This window comes from Idiotropiscis lumnitzeri, chromosome 3 (genome assembly GCF_059441095.1).
Source record: "Idiotropiscis lumnitzeri isolate Australia: NSW breed Sydney's pygmy pipehorse chromosome 3, RoL_Ilum_1.0, whole genome shotgun sequence".
NCBI lineage: Eukaryota > Metazoa > Chordata > Actinopteri > Syngnathiformes > Syngnathidae > Idiotropiscis > Idiotropiscis lumnitzeri.
This window is the reverse complement of record NC_142393.1, coordinates 19,866,689-19,886,830: the sequence shown is the minus strand read 5'-3', so window position 1 is coordinate 19,886,830 and position 20,142 is coordinate 19,866,689. Positions and strand designations below refer to the sequence as shown.

The 20,142-nt window shown below is 41.4% G+C and overlaps 1 protein-coding gene across 3 annotated transcripts in view; it reads right to left on the bottom strand.

Moving 5' to 3' along the window:
- Window positions 1-20,142, bottom strand: part of prdm16 (PR domain containing 16) — a 224,573-nt gene that overhangs the window by 54,079 nt on the left and 150,352 nt on the right. For all 3 annotated transcript variants that reach the window (XM_088291320.1, XM_088291319.1, XM_088291321.1), the window contains one exon: window positions 17,108-17,155. In XM_088291320.1, the coding sequence (XP_088147446.1) occupies window positions 17,108-17,155 (48 nt within the window). The remainder of the gene's footprint in view (window positions 1-17,107; window positions 17,156-20,142) is intronic.

The following is a 20,142-nucleotide window of genomic DNA, read 5'->3' as shown; positions in this document are numbered from 1 at the left end:
AAAAGATACAGTGGCTGCGTGGCTTTCCAAGGCGCTGTGGGAGAACCAAAACATTCAGCAGTTGTCCAAACAGATTCCTCTCTCTCCTCTGCAGTTGACGACACGACACTGCTATAATTTACATGCATGCACACACGCACACACACACACACACGCACACACACACACATATATGAAACCAGTTTTACACGCGCACACGCAGTTTTGATCTCTCCTCCGGTGCTGAGATTTATTTTGCTTGAGGTGATTGCTGTGTCTGCAAGTTTTGCAGTCTTGTTAATGAATTTGAAACAGGGGGTCACTGTGGGATGGATGGGTAAGAAGTGTGCACGTGTGTGTACGCGTGTGGGTGCGTGTGTGTGTGCGTGAACGCTTCAGTACAAGGGTGGGAGCTGTAATGAGATCACGACAGGCAAATACCTTCGGTTTACTCCAGTCAGGAGTACGTTTACCTTTCAAATACATGATTCAACTATGATCAGACTCATTCTAATACTGCTGCGACAAGTAATTATGAACTTTTAGGTTCGCGTGTGTATTTTTAATCACGCTTACCATGCTTGGATGAGAGTGAAGCGACAAGCAATAGGGGGCGCCTGCACACTGCTGGACTCTCAACTATTACCGCACAGTCAACACACAAACACACACAAGTACACGAAACAATGAGAAAGTTGCAGAGCCGTCCAGTGTCTATCTTGCAAAGAATTACCGTTGCTCATATTTAAACAATGATGCCAAAATATCGCAGTTGAGTCATCTGTTTCAGCAATAATAACCTCAGCGTGAAGTTTCCTGTCTCTGCTTTGTGCCCTCCAAGTGCCAAAGTGCTAAGATGGATGTATGTGTGTTTGAGTGCGTGACCACCGCTGCCCTTCCCATATCTGTCTCCCATCGCCGTGTGTTATCACAGCCTCGCAAATACCTCGCCGTTGCCTCCTGTGATTGTGTCCAAACCATGGAGCTCTTTTTCTTTTTTTTTTTTTCCACGCCACAGAGACAAGGAGAGGAAAAGTGAGTCTAGCTGCAAGTGACAATGCCGGGGTAAGAGGGCGCTTACGGCGTTCCCGAGAGTTCTGTTGTTGAAGGGACAAAACAAATAAAGTATCAGCCATTCAAAAAATGGCTCGGCTCAAGAGGGTCAGGTCAACCTAATTCCTTTGGAAAAACAATCAGCAGTCTCCCTTGGCAGCTGTTTTGCTTGATGGACATTTAGGAAAACTCTTCAATTCAGACTATCCACAAATGTATCAAGACACCAGAATATGACAGAAGTATGTGTTCTACTTTTGTTTTCGACTTTCTATTTTTGTCTGATAAACATTAGTAGGCGTACGCTGTAGCCTCAATCAGTGGAAGCAAAACAGATTTTTACAACTTGGCAGCAACTGGCAGAAAGCAGAAATGATGCAAGCTCAGCGAACATGCTGTAATGTTAATGCGAAATAAAAATAGAATGAAATTTGTGACGGGACCATTTGGAACGAGCGGTCGTCGTCGTCATTTACTTCCGTACTACCAGCAGAGGTTGCTTCTTCTTCCTCTTCATTCAAAGAAGAGGAAAAATAAGATGACGATGAAGAAGAAGCAACGGTAATCATGGCAATTTTGTTTCGGTTCAGACAAGGATTGACAATTCACATTAATTAATCCAGCAGGATCGTAGTTTTGGCTACAATGTTGTCATAAGGGCGTATACTTCCCAAAAACTCAACCTCTACTTTGCAGATTTCACCTATTGTAGGCAATTTTTGGAACATAATCCCAGCAATAAAAGAGGGACCACGATATAAAATATTTTTAATAGTGCCACGCACTACCACAAATACCCCCCCGCACCTCATCATAAACTCCATGAGCCGCCTCTGCTAACATCTGTAGAGGATAGCAGCTTTGCTTGCTTGTGAGAAAGGTTATGTAAAAGCCACATTGCTTTGCCTTCCCAGCAAAAGTCGATGCTTTTAACTTGGAGAAAAAGGGCCTCTCGAGCAGGCTCGATACTGGGTCAGCCAGGATAACCCCCATATCCTGATTACTGACACTGGGTGCCCTCTGGAACATAGGCCAGCAATAAAAAAGGCTTCAATGAGCCGCTGGCTGCCCCGGACAGAAGCTGTTAGCACATGAGGAAAGACTTCAGCTGTGTGCTGGCAATTGTCACATTTTGCTCTGTTTGCACAATCGGTCAATGATGCCTCATACATATTCACTTCTTTTCCACCTTATAGAACTGCTTGCACAAATATTCAAGTGTGCCACTAAATCATTCTCATACAAATAAGAACTAGTCGCGATTGTTTCAAAGCCAGGAAAGAAGGGATGTGTTTGTAAGCGCCAGCCTGAAAGATTGATGGTGAGAAAGGGGAGGTGAGACGTACAAAAGAAAGTGTAAGGGAGACACACACAAAAACAAGTAAATCATGAGAAAGGAAAAAAAAAAAACGGGGCTTTTAAATCTTCAACTGATACAGCAGGTTGAGAGCAAGCCCCGACCACCCCCGCCATCACACATCTATGAATACAGTACGTCTTCCATTATTACTATTGACTTCTGTGCCGTCAAGAATGGCAGAGGCTCAGCATGAAGCCTTCCCAAATTATGCAGCCACTCTTGAAGGGCAACAGGCTGGTGAATTCACAAACAAACAAAGCTTTCGCTACACATTCAGGAGAACACACGTTCAGGATCTACAAAGAAGCAATGGTGTCAAATGGACAAAAACCCAATTGCAAAATAAAATACCGTCCTAATGAGTAATGAGTGAATATCAAATTTCCTGTATAAACTTTAACAAGCAAGTCTCTGTGTGGAAAACTGCCATCATGCTTCTTCATCATAATATATAATGAAATGATTGTTATAAGCACTGGTTGATGATTGAAGGAACCCAGTCAGATTTTTTTTTTTGTTCTCAGGAAAAGACAGACATTTACACAATCACACTGAACTCCTCATACTAACGACGCCGTTGATGTCAAAACATGGCCGATTTCATTGCTTGAAAAATTGAGTGGCACTTGGCAAAATCCTCAACAGCATTGATAAGAATCCTTAACACTCTTCATATTAACACAGAAAAAAAGCTTTTGTGTATACGTTGAAGCATGATGACATCATTCTGAGCTTTTCCTCATAATATTACTTTATTAAAAAGATTGGCCTCGTTCTGTCGGTCAGGTCATGATACTTCTTTGTGAACATCGGAACTGAAAGCTCTCTGATATATATTCACATCAGGCAGTATGAGAAGTAAAATGAGGAATGCTTGTTTTGAAACACAATCCTACTGCTGAACCGACTCTCTGCTCATTAGTGTTTTTGTTTGACTCCAATAAATTTGCACCAACAATCAACAAGAGAAACAATTTTAAGGTGGGGGATCCACCACATAACTATAATATAAATTGTTATCTATAAACTTTCTTGATGATGATTTACAGGGTATAAATGCATAATTGTTTGGATTACTTTTCTATCACTAAGACAATGATTTTGGAATATCCATCCATGTGTGTGTGGGGGTGCGTGTGTGTGTGTTTAGACGGGAGACACTTTGATAAATGGCCAGTTTATGGTGCTGTCACACAGAGGATGTCTATTGGGAAATTGTCACCACCACCACTAGTGTGTTTGCGTGTGTGCCGGTGTGTGTGTGTGTGCAGAACTGGGGGTAGGGGGTGGGATGCTCTGGTCATCTGATTGCAAAGCTGCAGTCTGGTGCATGATTAATCAAACTGATTGGATGGGGCAAATATGGTTTGTGATAGCACAAAGAGGGAGAGGGTCACAGAAAGCAATTGATTGCTCTGTTGTATGCCAAGAGGTGTTGTGGTGTTTGCAGTGTCGTGGATGCATGTGTGTGTGCGTGCGTGAAGGTGCCGAGTTGTGTATAAAGTGAAGCTGCTGCGTGTTTGAGGGGCAGGGGTCAAATAAATGGAACATGAAAGACTAAAAACGTAGTGTGGCGGTGCTGACACAGCCACAAGCCTGTTAATATCTCACAGGGGCGACAAACACACGCACACATGCGCGGGAGAACAAATACACATAATCTCAAAGTGGTACACAACGTTTGAGTAATTGAGCCGCGGCATTGCCGCTTTGTAATCGCTGACGAATCTTTACATAGCCTTTGTCCCTGAACAATAGAGCGTGGGGACTAAGTTGTCGCTTGTGGGGAGGGTGAAGGGGGGCCTTGCAGCAGCACAAGAGTGGTACCACCTGGTCTAAGATCAATTCACTGACACGTATAGGACACTTTTAATATGCTCGGATCCGTGACCCACGTTTGTTAACTGCGTGTGCGATGCTTACTGTAGGATGTGGAGTATCATTTTGGTGCCGGCGCCAATCTAGTCTAGCGTGTTTGTGGCCGTGCTGTGTCACACTGGGCGTTCCAGTGCACAGAGTTGCCGCACCCTCGACTAATTTAACAATTTGGTAACAGAAAATAGTTCAACGTAAAAACGGGCGCAGCGTCGTTTTCGTGAAATTACCTCTTTTGCCAGAATGAAAATATAGTTAAAGAACACGCAAGCAAATTGTTATTTGTGGTTGTTAAACTCAATTTCAGGTCAAGTAGGTCTTGAGGAAGGATTTCTAAACTGCATGGACGCACAAGTTCCCCTTCAAGGGGTGCACCAAGAGTAAAGGTGGAAAATTCATCTTCCCGGTTGAATGTACTATCAATCATCTAGTGGTTATTTTGTCATGTGTTTTGCTCATGTTAGAATGATTAAAAAAAATGGGTCAACGTCATTTGTTTAAATCAATTTTTAAAAATTTGTTTATAGGTGAGTGCGAGGAAACAATCCTGCAGGGCTTTAAACGTTTGGGGAAGGCTGGTCGAGAGTAGGGGTTCTCACTTTTGGGATGAGTGAACACTTACAGGTGAGAAATTGGTCCCATGGACCAATTCATAATTTGACATAGCTACTATTTTTAAGTGCCATAAAGAATGAAAACGTTGTTGACGTCATTTTCCAGGAAAAAACATCTAATGTTGATATAATTAATACTCTTAAGACCAAAAAGTGGAATTTTATAAGAATGAAGTCATACTTTTACAAGAACAAGGACTTATTTTGTCAGGTTGAAATAAAATGGGATTTTAAAAGAGTAAAGAAAAGGAATAAAAGTCAATAATATTTGTTTTTTTTTGGTTTTTTATTTTTAAAGAAAATATTTGTTCAGTGTTGCCTGATTTCTATGATGATCAGCCACAATCACATCAGAGCTTTGAATTTGCTCGAAGCTAAGGAGCAATTGCGTATGTTCGTTACCACAACAAAGGATTCACTTTTTAAAGTGACCCAAAAAAATAAATCCCGAGAGCAATGGCTCGCAGACTCCTGAGGGTCGGACGACACTACTATAAGAACTATTGTTCTCGAAAATCTGTCTTTGTAAATATTTTTGTATTGTGGCAACGAGGAGCGTGCTATAATTACGAAAAGGAACAATAATATGCATATCTAGCTATACTGTCTGACTACAAAAGGATTATTCAAAGTCAGTTTTGCTACATGCACCTCAGCATCCTTGTCAGTCACACATTGGAATTGAAAACAGTTCATTATGCTCGGTGGTTGAAGCAATTATGAGCAGCCCTACATATTTATTCCAACCAATCCACAAGACATAGAGATCACCCCAAAAAATAAATCTCTGTCATTTTCTTGTCTCTGCCTCCATGATAGCTCCCATTAAGTCGGTTCTACTCTTTGACCCCGTGGACAGGTGCTACTGTAATTAGCCATTATTTGACTATCAAAAGTCAGCAGTTGATTAAATGGCCCCTAAAGCGGCGCGCGGAGCACTTTCCCTCTGAACCAAGCCCCATAATTTCAAAAGCTTCTTGCGACCTGCTGAGGGCCTTTCAGGTCGGTGAGACGCCGCTTCCGACCGCTGCTAAGAGCCTGTTGCCGGCGGTAATCAAAACTGATAATCTTATGGGAGAGAAAAGGGTTGGGGTTGTGAGGGGCGGTGGGGGAGAAAAGAGTGAAAGAAAGGCTCGGAATTCAAGCAGAGAGCCTTCCATTAGAAGTGTGTTGTGGCGCTGAGGGGGTCCGTGGCCAGCAAGTGGTGAAAAATGCTGCCTTCTTAAGGCAAGTGAATGTCATCTCTTTAGTGATTAGGAGCAGCAATAATGGGAACCCCTGCCTGTTACCCCTAAGTCCATTTTATTGCTAATTCATTTACCTGTTATTTTAGACATACTTGACAGCAAGTCACCCGCTAGGAAGTCATGTTTGTCAGGCAGGTATGCCCATTAGCTGGGGATCTTAAATCAGCCACACAATGGTGCACGGGGAGGGGGTGCAAGAAAGGGCAGCATTGTTGGATGCACATCACGCAGTTATCCTGACCTAACATGGAAAAACATTTCTTTCTGTGCCAGAAAATAATTAGATTTTAATCCCCAGTCGCGGTACTTAATTAATGCTTTTTTTTTTTTCTTTTTTACTTTAAGACTGGCTAATCTGCTTTTGTGCTCAGCTGTGAAAATCCAGTACACTCAGGAAAAATAAAGCCGACCTGCTTTCTTTATTGGGAGAAACTGATTAAAAATGTGTGTACACTTGTGTGATCTTTTTTTATTTTATTTTCTGTGAATTTTAAACCTAACTTTTTATTAGTAATTTTAGTATTTTTTTTAGTATTACATTTTCTGATTTTATTTCCCATTCCATTCCCATTCCCATTACTCAATGTGGAGAGTTTTTGTCAGGTGAGGGAATTTTGTTATGGACCCAGTTATGTGTGTGTGTTATATTTATACATTTTTCCTCTATGTTCTCTAATTATTCTCCAATTTTACTGAAAGACTGCATTGTTTTGTCAGTGAATAATGCATATGTTTAAATTCAGGCTCCAGTGAGTGGCATTCAATTTTGTTTCACAGAGTAAATTGCTGACTGACCTTTGTAATGGCAAAATCTCTTTTCATTGAGCAAAGCCATTAATATCAAACTAAATATTTGACTAGATATGAGTTTGTATTAGAATAAATCACATCATATACACACACACGAGAATATTCCCAAAAGAGAATTGGGCGGGGGTGGGGGGGTAATCACTTAGACTTCCTGGTTAATGTTGTGGATAATACTCCCCAGGGAAGATTTCTTTGTGAAAATATGAGCTTCTCCATCTGAAATGTCACTGCTGAGATTAGACTACGCTTCGATTCCTGTATAAAGTCTATCCCCATGGCATATGGAAAGCGAAATGGCTTTTGGCGTTAATGTGTCAGAGTGAAGAAGCACAAACAAAATATGTAAATGCAAACAAAGATTTGAGTGGATCATTACATTTGCCAATTGAAATTTCCCTCTGAGAGTCTATTACCTGAGTCAATAGTCTGCACGGGGGAACAAAAGCAGAGTAGCGAGCCGGCCCTTGTCGGCTTCTCTCTACGAGCGCTTGAATGAAGCCAACTCGGCTCGCGCTCCGGGAACTGCAGCGAACTGTTACCATCACTTTCAATGTAACTAAGTGAATAAAAGGATTATCCGGCATGAATTAGCACGAGGACACACACTTTGAGTGAGTGCGCGTGTGTGTGAGTCGCTGTCATTCTCCCACCTCTCCTGGGATCCCCCACTCGGCCTAATCATTGTTTCTCCAACAGATAATTCTCGTGTCGTCGCCGGTGACGCTACGTTCTGTCGTGTATGTGTTAATTAGCACCGAGCGGGCTGAGGGTGCTCTTCCTCTAATCACTTAATTAGGGGTGACGGCCTCCATGCTTGTTTACTCAATTAGCCATCCTTTTTTAATTACACAATTGGAAGCCAGTCAACTGTCCTTGTTAGTTCGGGGAAAGATGATTCCCCGTGTGTGTGCAGTGTTTGTTTACTGACATGGGTGAGAGGAGAACAATACTGGGGAAACTTTTGAGTTGGAAGCAAAATTTGGTGTTCACTGTGAGGTAATAGAATTGTTTTTCCCACCCTATAAGGGTGAATAACTGCAAATAAATGAAATATATTGCACACTAGCAATTGTCTTTGCTTTCAAATGTGTGATTTCCAAGCAGTCCACTTGTGCAGGATTTATATAAAGAGCCTTTTTTTTTTGTAAGAAGGCTGACAAACATGTCAGCATTCCCTTTGATGAGTGGATGCTGGGCCACATGCTTCAGATTATTATTGGTATCATTTATTTCCCGCAGATGTAGTCATTAATGATCACGTCTATGCCATAAAAAGAAAAGAAAGTGACGTCTCCTGGTGAGCAAGATTGATGGTTGCTTTAAAATGGAGGCGTCCGGGGCCGCCGCTATTGTTTCTCCCTTCCAGCCTCGCCACCTAAACCCCCCCCCCCTCACACACACACACACCCTACGGCTCTTTCATGTGGATTAGGGCCAGCCGTTTATTTAACAGTTCATTTGAGCAAAGGGCCGAGCAAGGTGAAGGTGGTGGGAGGGGAGGCTGCAAAGGCGGGGGGAGGGGTGGGGGGTGGGGGGTTTGATGGCTGGCAGGGCGTCTGTGCTATGCCGTGGTGGGACGTCCCTTTGCGGGATAGTGCCAGGCTGCGCTGCGGGGAGACGAGACAGGGCCTCCCCAGTGGACTAATGCCCTGTAATGAAGATTAAGACTTAGTCAAAGAGTGTAGTGTTTGACGGCGATTGGTGGAATGGATGGGAGGGGTGCTAGGTGGCGGCAGGGAGAGGGAAGTGCAGAAAACGCAACGATAGATGAAGAAAGACTGTTTTTTCCCATTAAAAAGGGTAAACCATGTCGTGAGTATTAACATAAATCCACATTAATTTCATAATTAGGCAACCAAAAAGCCATTTCCTCATCATGTCGCGCATTGTTTTCTTGCTGAAAGTAGCACCATTTTTCAACTAAAATATTGGAATTCTCACATGCAACAAAGAGCAATGAGGACATGGCATTCAGAAATTTACTGTGTCCAATCAGATTGCTCTGATGTTGCTCGCAGCCTCTAGGGGGCACACTGGCTTCATGTGTGGAGATTGTTAATATAGGTTGTGATGCAAACACCGGTGTATCTTTCAGAAATCACACACTTTCCACTGTGCACACATTTGAAGTTATGTGCCTTTTGGTGAGTGTGTGTGTCGCTGTGTGACCTCTTGTGTGTTCATAGCGCAGCAGCTTCAACACATGCTATGCTTCACTTAGCGCTCTGTGGCTAAAAGCTCCCCGAAGAGCTGTTAAGGCCAGACTTGCTGTGTCTTATCCTTCACTTCCATCCCTCTGCCTTTTTTTTTTCTTTTTTTTTGGTGGATTGCAAATGTTACATACTTCTGGCAGCAAAAACGTGTGCACATCAGTTTGGATGGATTCTGATGGATGGATAGGTTGTAGAAAGGGTGACTTTTTTTCACATGACCTTGTGTTGGCGGGGCCACCCTGGCTGTCTCTCACCCCAGACAGACCGTGTCTGTAAACTGGGCTGCCAGTTCTTGCCTCTCTTGGGCATTCTGGCATTCCTCACCATCAGACCCCACAGCCCCCTCCCTACCCCCACACTTCCACTCTCCGGCAGTCCCTTGTCCTCTGCAGGTTTCCATCCCTCGCTCACTTTCTTTGCCTAGTTGTATGTCGTTCAACATGCAGCCGACTCTGAGGACATCTCATTGGCTCTGCTCTTTTTTGACTGGAAATGACAAAGCCATTCATTGACATTGTAAGTCATAACGCATTAAATATAACACTGATTAATCTGTTCAAAGCTGCACAAAAATCATAAAAATGCAAATGTGTCAATGAAGCGGTCTTAGAAAATGGGACACTCCCCCCTTGCAGAAGTGAACTCAGACATTCTCACACTCAGATGAACCTTTTATCTCCTTTGTCTGACGTGGAAATATTTTTTTGACAAGGTGGACCACACAACTCTCAATTCGCCGCCTTCACGCGGCCTCCTGGTCTCCGTGGCAACGCCTCGTGGGTCATCAAGTTATACCACCAACGCTCTACGGAGGCCTGCCTTCTGTATTCACTCGGTCTGCTTTAATGGACTCGCCGCTGCCTTGATAGACAAGACACAGTGTGTCTATACTCACGCGTGTGTGTCTGTTTACGTGCATGTCCAAGTGTAGTAGTACTGAACATCTTATACAATATTCAAACAGCTTTCATGAAATTTGTTCTCATTAGAATTCGAAAGGAAATAGTTAATCAATTTACAATGTTTAAATTGGACTTATTTCCAGCAACTAGTCACCGTGTCTTTGCAAGCTCTCTGCAAGAGCACGCACACACACACACACACACACACACCCACACACACACACGCTATGCTCAGGAGAGATGTGTATTTTACTGTGATTACAAAGTTGTCTTATATTTCCTCCAATATGCAAAACATCCATCCATCCATCTCTAGCAAGGGTCAACATTTTATTTGAAACTGATCAATGTGAAGGGCTACCGGTTTGATTCACACTTGAAAATTGCATTTAATAATGTTATTATTTTATGCTATTATTAGTAAAAATGTCCATGATGTCTCACAATATTTCTTTAGACATTTTAGGAGGAGAAAGAGCGCAGGAAACTGAAAAAGCTAACATTTTCTGAGAGAATGAAAAATGGAACAAAAAAGAGAGAGAACGTGGGGGGGGGATATGAAGGATAGCAACAGTGGTGCAGTCAGTGGCACACAGTCAAGTGTCATTGGAAGCTAAAAGTGGTTCTCGGTAAACAAACACACGCACACACTGGCCTTTGAGGCATAATGACAGCATTCTACAGTAACAATCCTTGTAAAAGTTCCCACAGACAAGTCAGACATGAAGACCGTTTAAATTCTCATTCCATCTAAACTCGTCTACCACTTCCAAAAATGGCTTTCAAATAACTCTGACGTTGACTTTGCTGGTTGACAGACCTCGACGGTGCCTACAGAGTCATTAAAGGAATAGTCTGACATGATTATTGCAAACTTGACAGACGTTTCTGACAAGCAAGTGCCGAAACACAAAGGAAGTGTATTTTGGATTTGCAAAGTGGAATATACAGAGGTTGAAAAGTTATATACAGACGTGTAGCACATTTTTCCTGCCCTGGATCATCAAAACCCTTTTAATTTATATTATTAATGACAACACATATACACTGAAAAGGGCATTTAAGATACACAAATGAACATTCCTTAACTCAACTTAAGATGGGCTCAACTTCATTTGATCAAGACAGTGTCAGAAGGCAAGGGTATGCCTTGAAAGATTATCCTGTGCATGAAGCAAACATTCCTCATCATGCAGGATTTTGAACATGTGAGCACAATCTCAGAATATTTGTGCGTGTGTGTGTGTGTTTGAGCGAATGTGTATTTTGGGGGTTGCAGCTTATGCAGCCATATAAAAACATGTCACTCAGGACCCATTAAAAGTAACCCTGCCCAGCAGAAGAAAGAAACCCATATCATCATTAAGTCATCTTGGGGCAAAGTGAAAACCACAAATATTATTCCTTCACCTCTCCTCTCCGCATTCATGAAGATCACATGAAAAATACAAAACCCCCTTCTTTAGTTTAGTTGCTTAGAGTTGGAGAGGGACACATTTTGGGTCTTTGTGACCGGACTGTCATATGTCTTCCATCTTTTAGGCTGTACATTCCTCACTCTATCTTCTTTATCTATCCATCACGACTTTACACGTCAACCCAATCCTTCATCAATATCCACATCCATGTAACATATCCCTACAGTGTAAATGTTCAATACCTTGCCACCTACAAACAATACTTGCCGGCTTGCCAACTTACCTACCTATCTACCAAAATGCATTCACCTATACAGCTTAACCTTGGTTTTCATAAGACCTCGTACGATTCGGTTTGCAACAAATTTTAATAAATATCATATATTTTGGCCCTTTTTTATTTTTATTTTTTTTTTTTTTTGCTCGGGCCTTTTTTTTCCCTTAAAAAAACAAGACTCAACCATTCATTTTCCTTTATCCAAAATATTTCATAAATTGACAGTACAATATATTCCTATCCTGTATGTAAAATTTTATTTTTTTAAATAATTTTGAGGGCCTGAATTCTAAAATTCTGCAATGGATTAAGTGGATTTACAGTACATTATTTTTTGGGGGGTTTTAGTCTGAATTTCTGGAATGGACAAATCACAAAAACAGTGCCTACCTAACCCATTCATACACTACCTACCAACCAAATTCCACCGTTTAACATTTTTCGGTCCCTCCCTATTTCCCGTGAACGACGGATTTATTCAATCAATCTGGGTTTTCTGTATGTCAAACGCCAATTTGAAGAATGTCGTCTTTGCTCTCACCTGTTAGGAACGTGACCACACCTGCAAATACCTTCAGCCCACTGACAGGCTGCTGACCAAATAACAGGCGGCCAAAGTCAGGACTATGCCAGCTTGGTCCAAGACAAGGTGCAGGCACTGAAATTTGTTTTGAAAGAAGTATATTTCAATTAGAAACTAATATTTTGTTGAATTGGTTATTATTATTATTGTTATTATTATTGTTATTATTATTGTTTCATGTTATGTATTGCTTTGTCTTTGACATAGATTATGTACAACACATTGTTACAGCTTCTTTTTTTGGGGCGTTTTTAATGAAAAAAAAAATTGAGTTGAATTTTTGGATCATAAGCATATTTATAAAAGGAAACCTCCAATGGAAGAAGTTTTCGACCGAAATCTAGGTATTTTTATACATTTTCTTTTAAATGGCAAGACTGCGACGTGTTAAAGCCTATTTTCTGTATTAGTTACTACAACTAGGCACGCATTTTACAAAACAAATACGGTTTCCTGCAAGACTTTTGCTTATTGCCGTAGTTTGAGTCCTTTTCATTTCGTTCTTCACGCCACCGTCTACACTCCTCATGGATTGGGCCCAAGCAGCAAGCTGTCATTTGCTATGCAGTTGCTGGCGTACTTTTGCGCTTTGTTCCTTTATTATGACACATTTATTCTGTCACATAAGCCTGATGCCTCACAGTATATAAGCTCGGGTTACTCAATGACACATTGTCAGTATGTCCAGCTTTCTTCGAGTCACAATGTCAGGCATTTCCCCCCCCCATGTATTCTGCATCCAGTCCTGCTCTCTGTTGTTACTTCTAATTTTTGTAGATGAAGAAGTCATGCCTGCTTCTGGGTCCAAATTCTGCTCCTCACGCAACACTCAGAGCCTTCACACAGACACACACGGGGCTACGTATCCCTGTAACCGTGGGGCATTTGTCACGTTCAACATTATGAAAAATGACTTACTCCCATGGCACACTAGGTTGGCAGTGATTATAATATCCACATAATCATTTCAAACAAATTATCATAATAATCAATCAATCATGAGCCAATTTGATGGGGAGGTTGGGGGTTTGAGGTGGAGTTGGCAGGAGGTAAACTATGGCCTGAAGCCATGGATCACTTTTGTGACCCACGAGCCACCACCCTCTGTCCACATAATAGCCCTCGTACATTCAGGGTCATTTAGCAACCCTATTTAGAAACTCCTTTATCCGGCATGATAAAATGAGTATCGTGCTCAAGTGCATGCACCCACAGCAGCAGCTGAACCCCTTTGGCTGTAACGTCTTTCAACAAAGAGTGGGGAAAATCGTCTCGAAGGTCAGAGTTCATTTCAACCCCTGTCACGCTCCCATTTAGGAGCCATGACACATTAAATACACATTTAATGCATGTTTCTGATGTGGAAATGGCCAATAATGACTTGATAATTTACTGAGAGAGCATATCTGTTCGACAAACCATTAATGACTACCTGGGGTACATCGGGGGTGTTGTGAAGTCAAGCGTGCATGTAAGTAAGTTGCCAAGTGTGACAGTCACAGAAATCCTCATGACATATTTTTGCTTTAGCAGTTAACCTTCCGTGAAAAGCAACATGAACTGATTCAATCTGGGGACCGAATGAACGGAGCTGACGGAGAGAAAAAAAGAAAGGTGAGAGAAAGATAGTAGCCTTCGGGGTAGATGATCGTCTTGGGAAAAAAGCAATCAGTGCTCATTGATTTTCTCTGATGCCTGAATGGAGGGTGTCTATCTGGAAGTCATTATCTGCCATCTGATCTGCGCGAGTGTTTACACACATCAGGGTGGACAGCGGCGCTCTTCTGAAGATGAGGATTAGTACAGAGACACACACAAAGCATAGACTGTCTTCATCTCCGCCCCCATCTTTAGATCACCTTTAAATCCAGGGCCTCTAAAAAAGAAACAGTCGCACTCTGACACCCTATTAACTTCCACAGACTCGGTGTGTGTGCAAAGCAGAATACATGTAAGCAGGGCCTAGACAGCTAAACAGACGGATAGTCAGGTTTTGTGTGGTCCGACCAGACCAAATCAAACAATCCCTGATACTTTCCCCAATGGCCTCTGATAGCCATCTATAGCTTGAACAACACCGTCCTGTCTACGAAGCCGGCCAGAGAGCCAAGGAATGAGCGGAGGATGAATGCAGTGAGTAGAGAGAGGATTCAGATAGCAGATCTATTTATTTTCAGGCTGCGTCCAGACAGGAGAACGTTTTCTAACGTGCCTTCTCAATAGGGCTTGATTTGAGTTAATGGAATCTGAGGCTGCAATGACTAGACTTTACACTTCTTTCATACAAACAAACACGTGCGCACATGTCTCATAGATATATAGTTTGTGTCAACAATTATGCAGTGAATACATAATTTAGAGGCAATTAGTAAACCATTTTTAGCTCTTTTTGTAAATGCCGCACAACATACCCCCCCCAGAAAACAGCTTCGCAATAACAATTTTTTTTTTATTCCAAACTTATAACTCAATTAACATTCAGCCTTCATCAAGCATAGCGAAAGTGAAGGCAGGAAAAGTCAATGTTTACGTCCGTGTTCATGTGTGTGTGTGGACGAATGAGTCATGTCATAAGAAATGGCTCATGCATAATTTCATTCATATTCATAACAGGCATGTGGCCTGCTACCACCCGGCGAGGGCCCACCACAACTCACACGCTCCATAATGACCTGTGTGAAGAAAGCTTGTGTTTTATATTCTACATTCAGCCGGTGATTGTACAGCTTTGTGGCATTTTAATATGATGTGCACATGCATACTTGTGTTTGTGCGGTGGGGCTCAAGAAAAAAAATGTTTTCACATTGGACTAAATTAGGAAAAGGAATCATCTTAAATACCATGTGGTCAACTCTTTAAACAAGGTCTGGGAATAAAATAGTATAACTAAGTAGTCACTGACGTGCATGCCTTCCTGCTTGATATAAAAACAATGAAATTAAATTGATAGAGCAATATAACTTTCTAATAAGGCTTGATGGGATGGTTCCATGAGGGATCTTCAGTAAATAATGGAGATGCATTTGATTGAGAAAAGTGGAAATAGTAATAAAAGTTGAAACGTGTTATACATTGAACCCCCATTTATCATTGTGAATATATTAAAGTAGGTAAGTGAAAAGTGAAAATCTGTGATATAGCGGGATTGTAGTTTAAAAAAATATATTTAAAAAATACATAAAGAAATCTATAGAATGATACCTCTCCCATATGCTTAAATGTTTGTAAACATTCAGGGTAATTTACCAACCCTATTTAGAAACTCCTTTATCCAACTTGATACGGGGAGTATATACCGGTAAATCAGGCGTGGGAAAACTACGGCCCGGGGGCCACATGCGGCCCATTAGACGTTTTAATCCGGCCTGCCAAACTTGAAAAAAAATTAAATGAATAAACCTTGTTAATGTTTTATTTTCTAAATACTCTGGTGTGTCAAACAGATATTTTGTTTAATGCTTTTGTTCATTTTCATTTAAAATTAAATGTATTTTTTTTCTCAGAGGAGGCGAGGTTACCAAAACACTCCATCCATCTGCCCCCGGTCCGGCCCCTCCGTCAAATTTTAGAACCCATTGTGGCCTGCCAATCAAAAAGTTTGCCCACCCCTGGTCTAAGTATACCTCTCACATATGCTTAAATGCTTGTAAACTTAGTTTACCGAAAAGTTGACACGTAAAACAAATTAGAATTAAACGTATATTTTCAACCGACTCATGTAATTTTACCTAACAAATGTCTGCTAGCTTGTTAACATAATAATGTAAAACCTCATAGATGAACTCATAGGTTCGCAGAGATGTAAAGTAGATTTAAAAAAAGAGAGGAACATTCAAACAAATGCTAATTTAACACATACGCAGCAGCAAAACACAGCCTACAACAATACTCACGGGCATATATTGTCACTACTCTGTTGGAACGACAAATATTAAAATGGTAAATGGTTTATTTCTGGGTCTGGTTAACTCACCGACTCATTTTAAACCTCTGTGCTTCCCATTTTACACAAGTGTTATGATACCATACTAATTCGATTATAGCTTATAAATGCACAATTCTCAAGCATTTAAAAGCCAACATTGTTAGTAAAGCTAAAGTACTTGCATAATTTATTGCTCATCCCCCGTTTGAATTCAGTCCTAGACCCCCTGTTGCCAGTGACCTCAGCTGCCGCCATGCTCCATGGCTTCACCAAGTCACAGAGAGTGTCCACTTGGTTAGGGCCATTGTTCTTTCATGGACCATTAGATGGACATGAACCCCAGTGCTGGCCTGTCCTGACCTGGCGACACTTGCTCTTAAGGCAAGCTGCCAAATCTCTTCAATAAATTTATCACCTCATAAAGTGGTCAATGACTGGCTAATGGGATGTATCGCTCCCGTGTGCCAGTTTTGTCTGAAGCTTTCGTAAAGTTCAGGTTTTCTTTGTTTGAAGAGTGGTGTTTCAGCCTGCGACGGGTCACTGATCAACAATACAGTGCATGAAATATATGTTAATGAATATGTGCCTAGTAGGAAATAATAGAAAAAAAACATTGTATTAAAAATGGCGATGGAACAAGACTTAAATTTTAAATCAAGCCTTACTAAATTCTTGTGAGAGAATGTAACATGATTGCATGAGACTGTTGCACTGGTAACGTTTGTGTATCGAACGTCAGCGCGTTGTGGCTCTTTCCACACAATCGGACATTTCGTAGCATTTCCAGCACGTTTGCTCAGCTGACACAAAACAACACAGGGCTGACTAGACTCGCACGGACAGGTCCTACCTTTTTGACGCAGCTGTCAGGGGAGGACTCGTCATGCTCATTCATCATCTGAGAAGAAAAAGAATTATGATTATGAGGATAAAAAGTGAAATGACATGAGCATAGAAAGAGAATATTGATCACTGTGCTTTACAGGGCCTTTGCCAAGGGGTTGTGACATCATCACAGGGTGTTTGCCGTACATCACGCGTACCCTTTGGGCAACAAATGTGACCGAAGGGATATAATAATGGAGTGAGAGGTCACCAAAACACACAGAAGCAAACATTTCGCGGCTGCACACGCCTCTCTTGATGAATGAACACCCTAAAGATTTGACGTTAATTCTCCGCTTCAGCGTTGCAGGAAATTTAGCTGAGACTGTGTCTATGTGTGAGCGCATAATCAAGCCTTCAAGCAATATTTACTAGGGGGCAGATATGTAGCAGAATGTCCTCAGTGTTTGCCACAGGAAATGAGGGAATGATGAAGTGATGAGGCTACTCTGCTGCAATGAGAGGCTACTTCATATTAAATGCAAAATGCGTCTCATTTGATGTCCTCTCTGATGCCCGTTGATGGCAAGTGATGAGTAGTTGTAGATGACTTTTTGGGGGAATTTGTAGCAAAGCATCTTCAAATACAGGCATATGGCAAGGTCGCCTTCCTTTTCCTGTTTCCATCTGCCCTTTTAACAGTTGTTCTGCTGTTTGGCCGCTTCCATTACAGGAGACAGGAAAAGTTAGCGGTCCATTAGGAAGGAGCAAGAGACATTTATCTGTTGCAGAATCTGCCGTGGACACTGTGTCGTTACTCTTTGCCATACAGCTGCTTCTTTCATGCGCTTTTCGGCGACCACGCCGTCAATTTCACGGCAAATGATGGATGGTGGTGCATGTACTCACTCGCATGAGTCGCCCATAAAGGTGCTCTTAATGATTGAGCTTGATAAAAGAAAATTGCTTTCAGCTAAAAACACAGCTTGTGCACCTCTAAAATAAACACAAATTTATTCAGCTGATAAGAATTAAAACAATTAATAATGAACAGAACGTACAGTGGAGAGAGCGCTACATTTAGTGTGAAGCAACTCATCTCCCAAAGTTGAATATGCAGGTTTTAGTTTTTTTTTTTATTTACATTATTTCTCAAGTGTAAAACATTCTCAATTAAAGCAAATTGAAATTGACCAGCATCCTTGAACATCCTTGTGTTTGATTTTAATGGTTCCACTCTCGAAGGAATAGCAGTCAGGGCAAAACACAAACTAAAAAACAAGTTTGTTTTTCCCGTCTTTGAATGTGAATATTTCTTTAGAAATAGTATTGTTATGAGTGGAAACCACAATAAATCATTGTGAGACGCAGAGCAAGATGTTGGATGTGTGTGTGTGTGTGTGTGAGCGCGGGGGACTTCCTCTTTCTTGTAATGTACCAGCTGCAACTGTTTACAAAACCAGTGACCACACGTTGGGTCGTCTGCAAATGCATCCAATAAAAATAACGTAAATGTACTGGATGTGATTTTATGTTTATCTTCAGTGGAGTAGCATCAACATGCTGCTGTCATGCATGTGGACAAGCAATTTCAGGGACAAAATGACACAACAAGCAGAAAATAGAGCTGACAGCACACAGGCTGGACCTTATGTTTAATTTAATGCAGTTTTGGTTGCTAAAAATGTTTTAAAATTGTTACTGGTCTCCTTGAGTGGAGAAATGAGAAATATATTCCCAATGAAAGCCATAAAACGTCATCACCATTGTTTCAGAATGGTGAAAATCAAAATTTCACACTTCTATATTATGATTTCTACAGTGTGTAATTGAAGAAGAGCATACATAACAAAATAATTGAGAAGTGATTCCATGCGCCCGTATCGATACAGTACTGTGAAAAATGTGATGAGAGTGACGTCGATGTTTGATCTCATTCAGATTCGAGTGAAAAATCGAATTTACCGTATTTTCGCAGTCATAAGGCGCACTTAAAAGTCCCAAATCTTCCCCTAAACTAACACAGCGCCTTGTAAGGCGACTGCGCTCATTATATGGACAAAGTATCAGCGCGTCCTATGACTGCGAAAATACGGTAATCAATACAGCAAGTGCACAATGGCATCTACTTGGACAATGACTGCATACCAACATTACAATGCATTATAATAGAATATGGCCATTTCTTTAAACCGTTACAAGTGGTGAAAAAGAAAATGGAACTTCATCGCTGTAGGGAAATAAATCACTTGAGATTCCCTTTCAACACTGACATACAATATGCTCGCGTGTGCCTACTACATACGCAGAAAACAATGACACATACTGTATATAATGCAACACACACAATCAGATGTGGACAGACAGAAAGAGCAACAGAACCCCACCATGCAAATAAATACAATATTAATTAAAGAGGGAAAATGTGATTGGCCACTGACTGGTGCGGCTTTGATTTATTGCACATGTCATTTCAAAGTGACTTTTGCTCTGGCTCAGTGAGACAAGTCCAAATAGAGGCTAGCTTATGTTGAGAAGGATAGATTTTCCACTACATAGACAGAAGTAAAATGTCCATTTGTTCTGTATCTAGACTGCTGAGCGCTGACATGTCAATATGTCTCACGGAGAAGAGAAAACACTGCAACGAGGGTAATTAGAAAGTGTATGTATGTGTGCAACTCTCGCCCTGGCCCATATGACCTCAACCAAAAACAAATCCAGTTTTGGCTTGATGAAAGTGCAGCCACCTGCACAACCATTCCGCTCATTAGCGGTATGCATCAATGTGTGTTTATGTATCTCGCCATGTCCGCGCTGGCTGCTTTCACACTAGGCAGTAGAGAAACCGACTCTCTCCCATTATTAAAGTTTCAGTGCACAGCTTTTGTTATTGGACAGAGTCAGGAGTCTTTCAACGCCACTTTAGCACCATTCGTATTGACATGCCATGATGACCAAGCACACAAAAAGAAAACACCGCATGGAGAGAAAAGTGTGAAGTGACTGAGAGCCTTTGTTTTTACAAGACGTGTCACAGTCTAAAACACTTGACGGAGC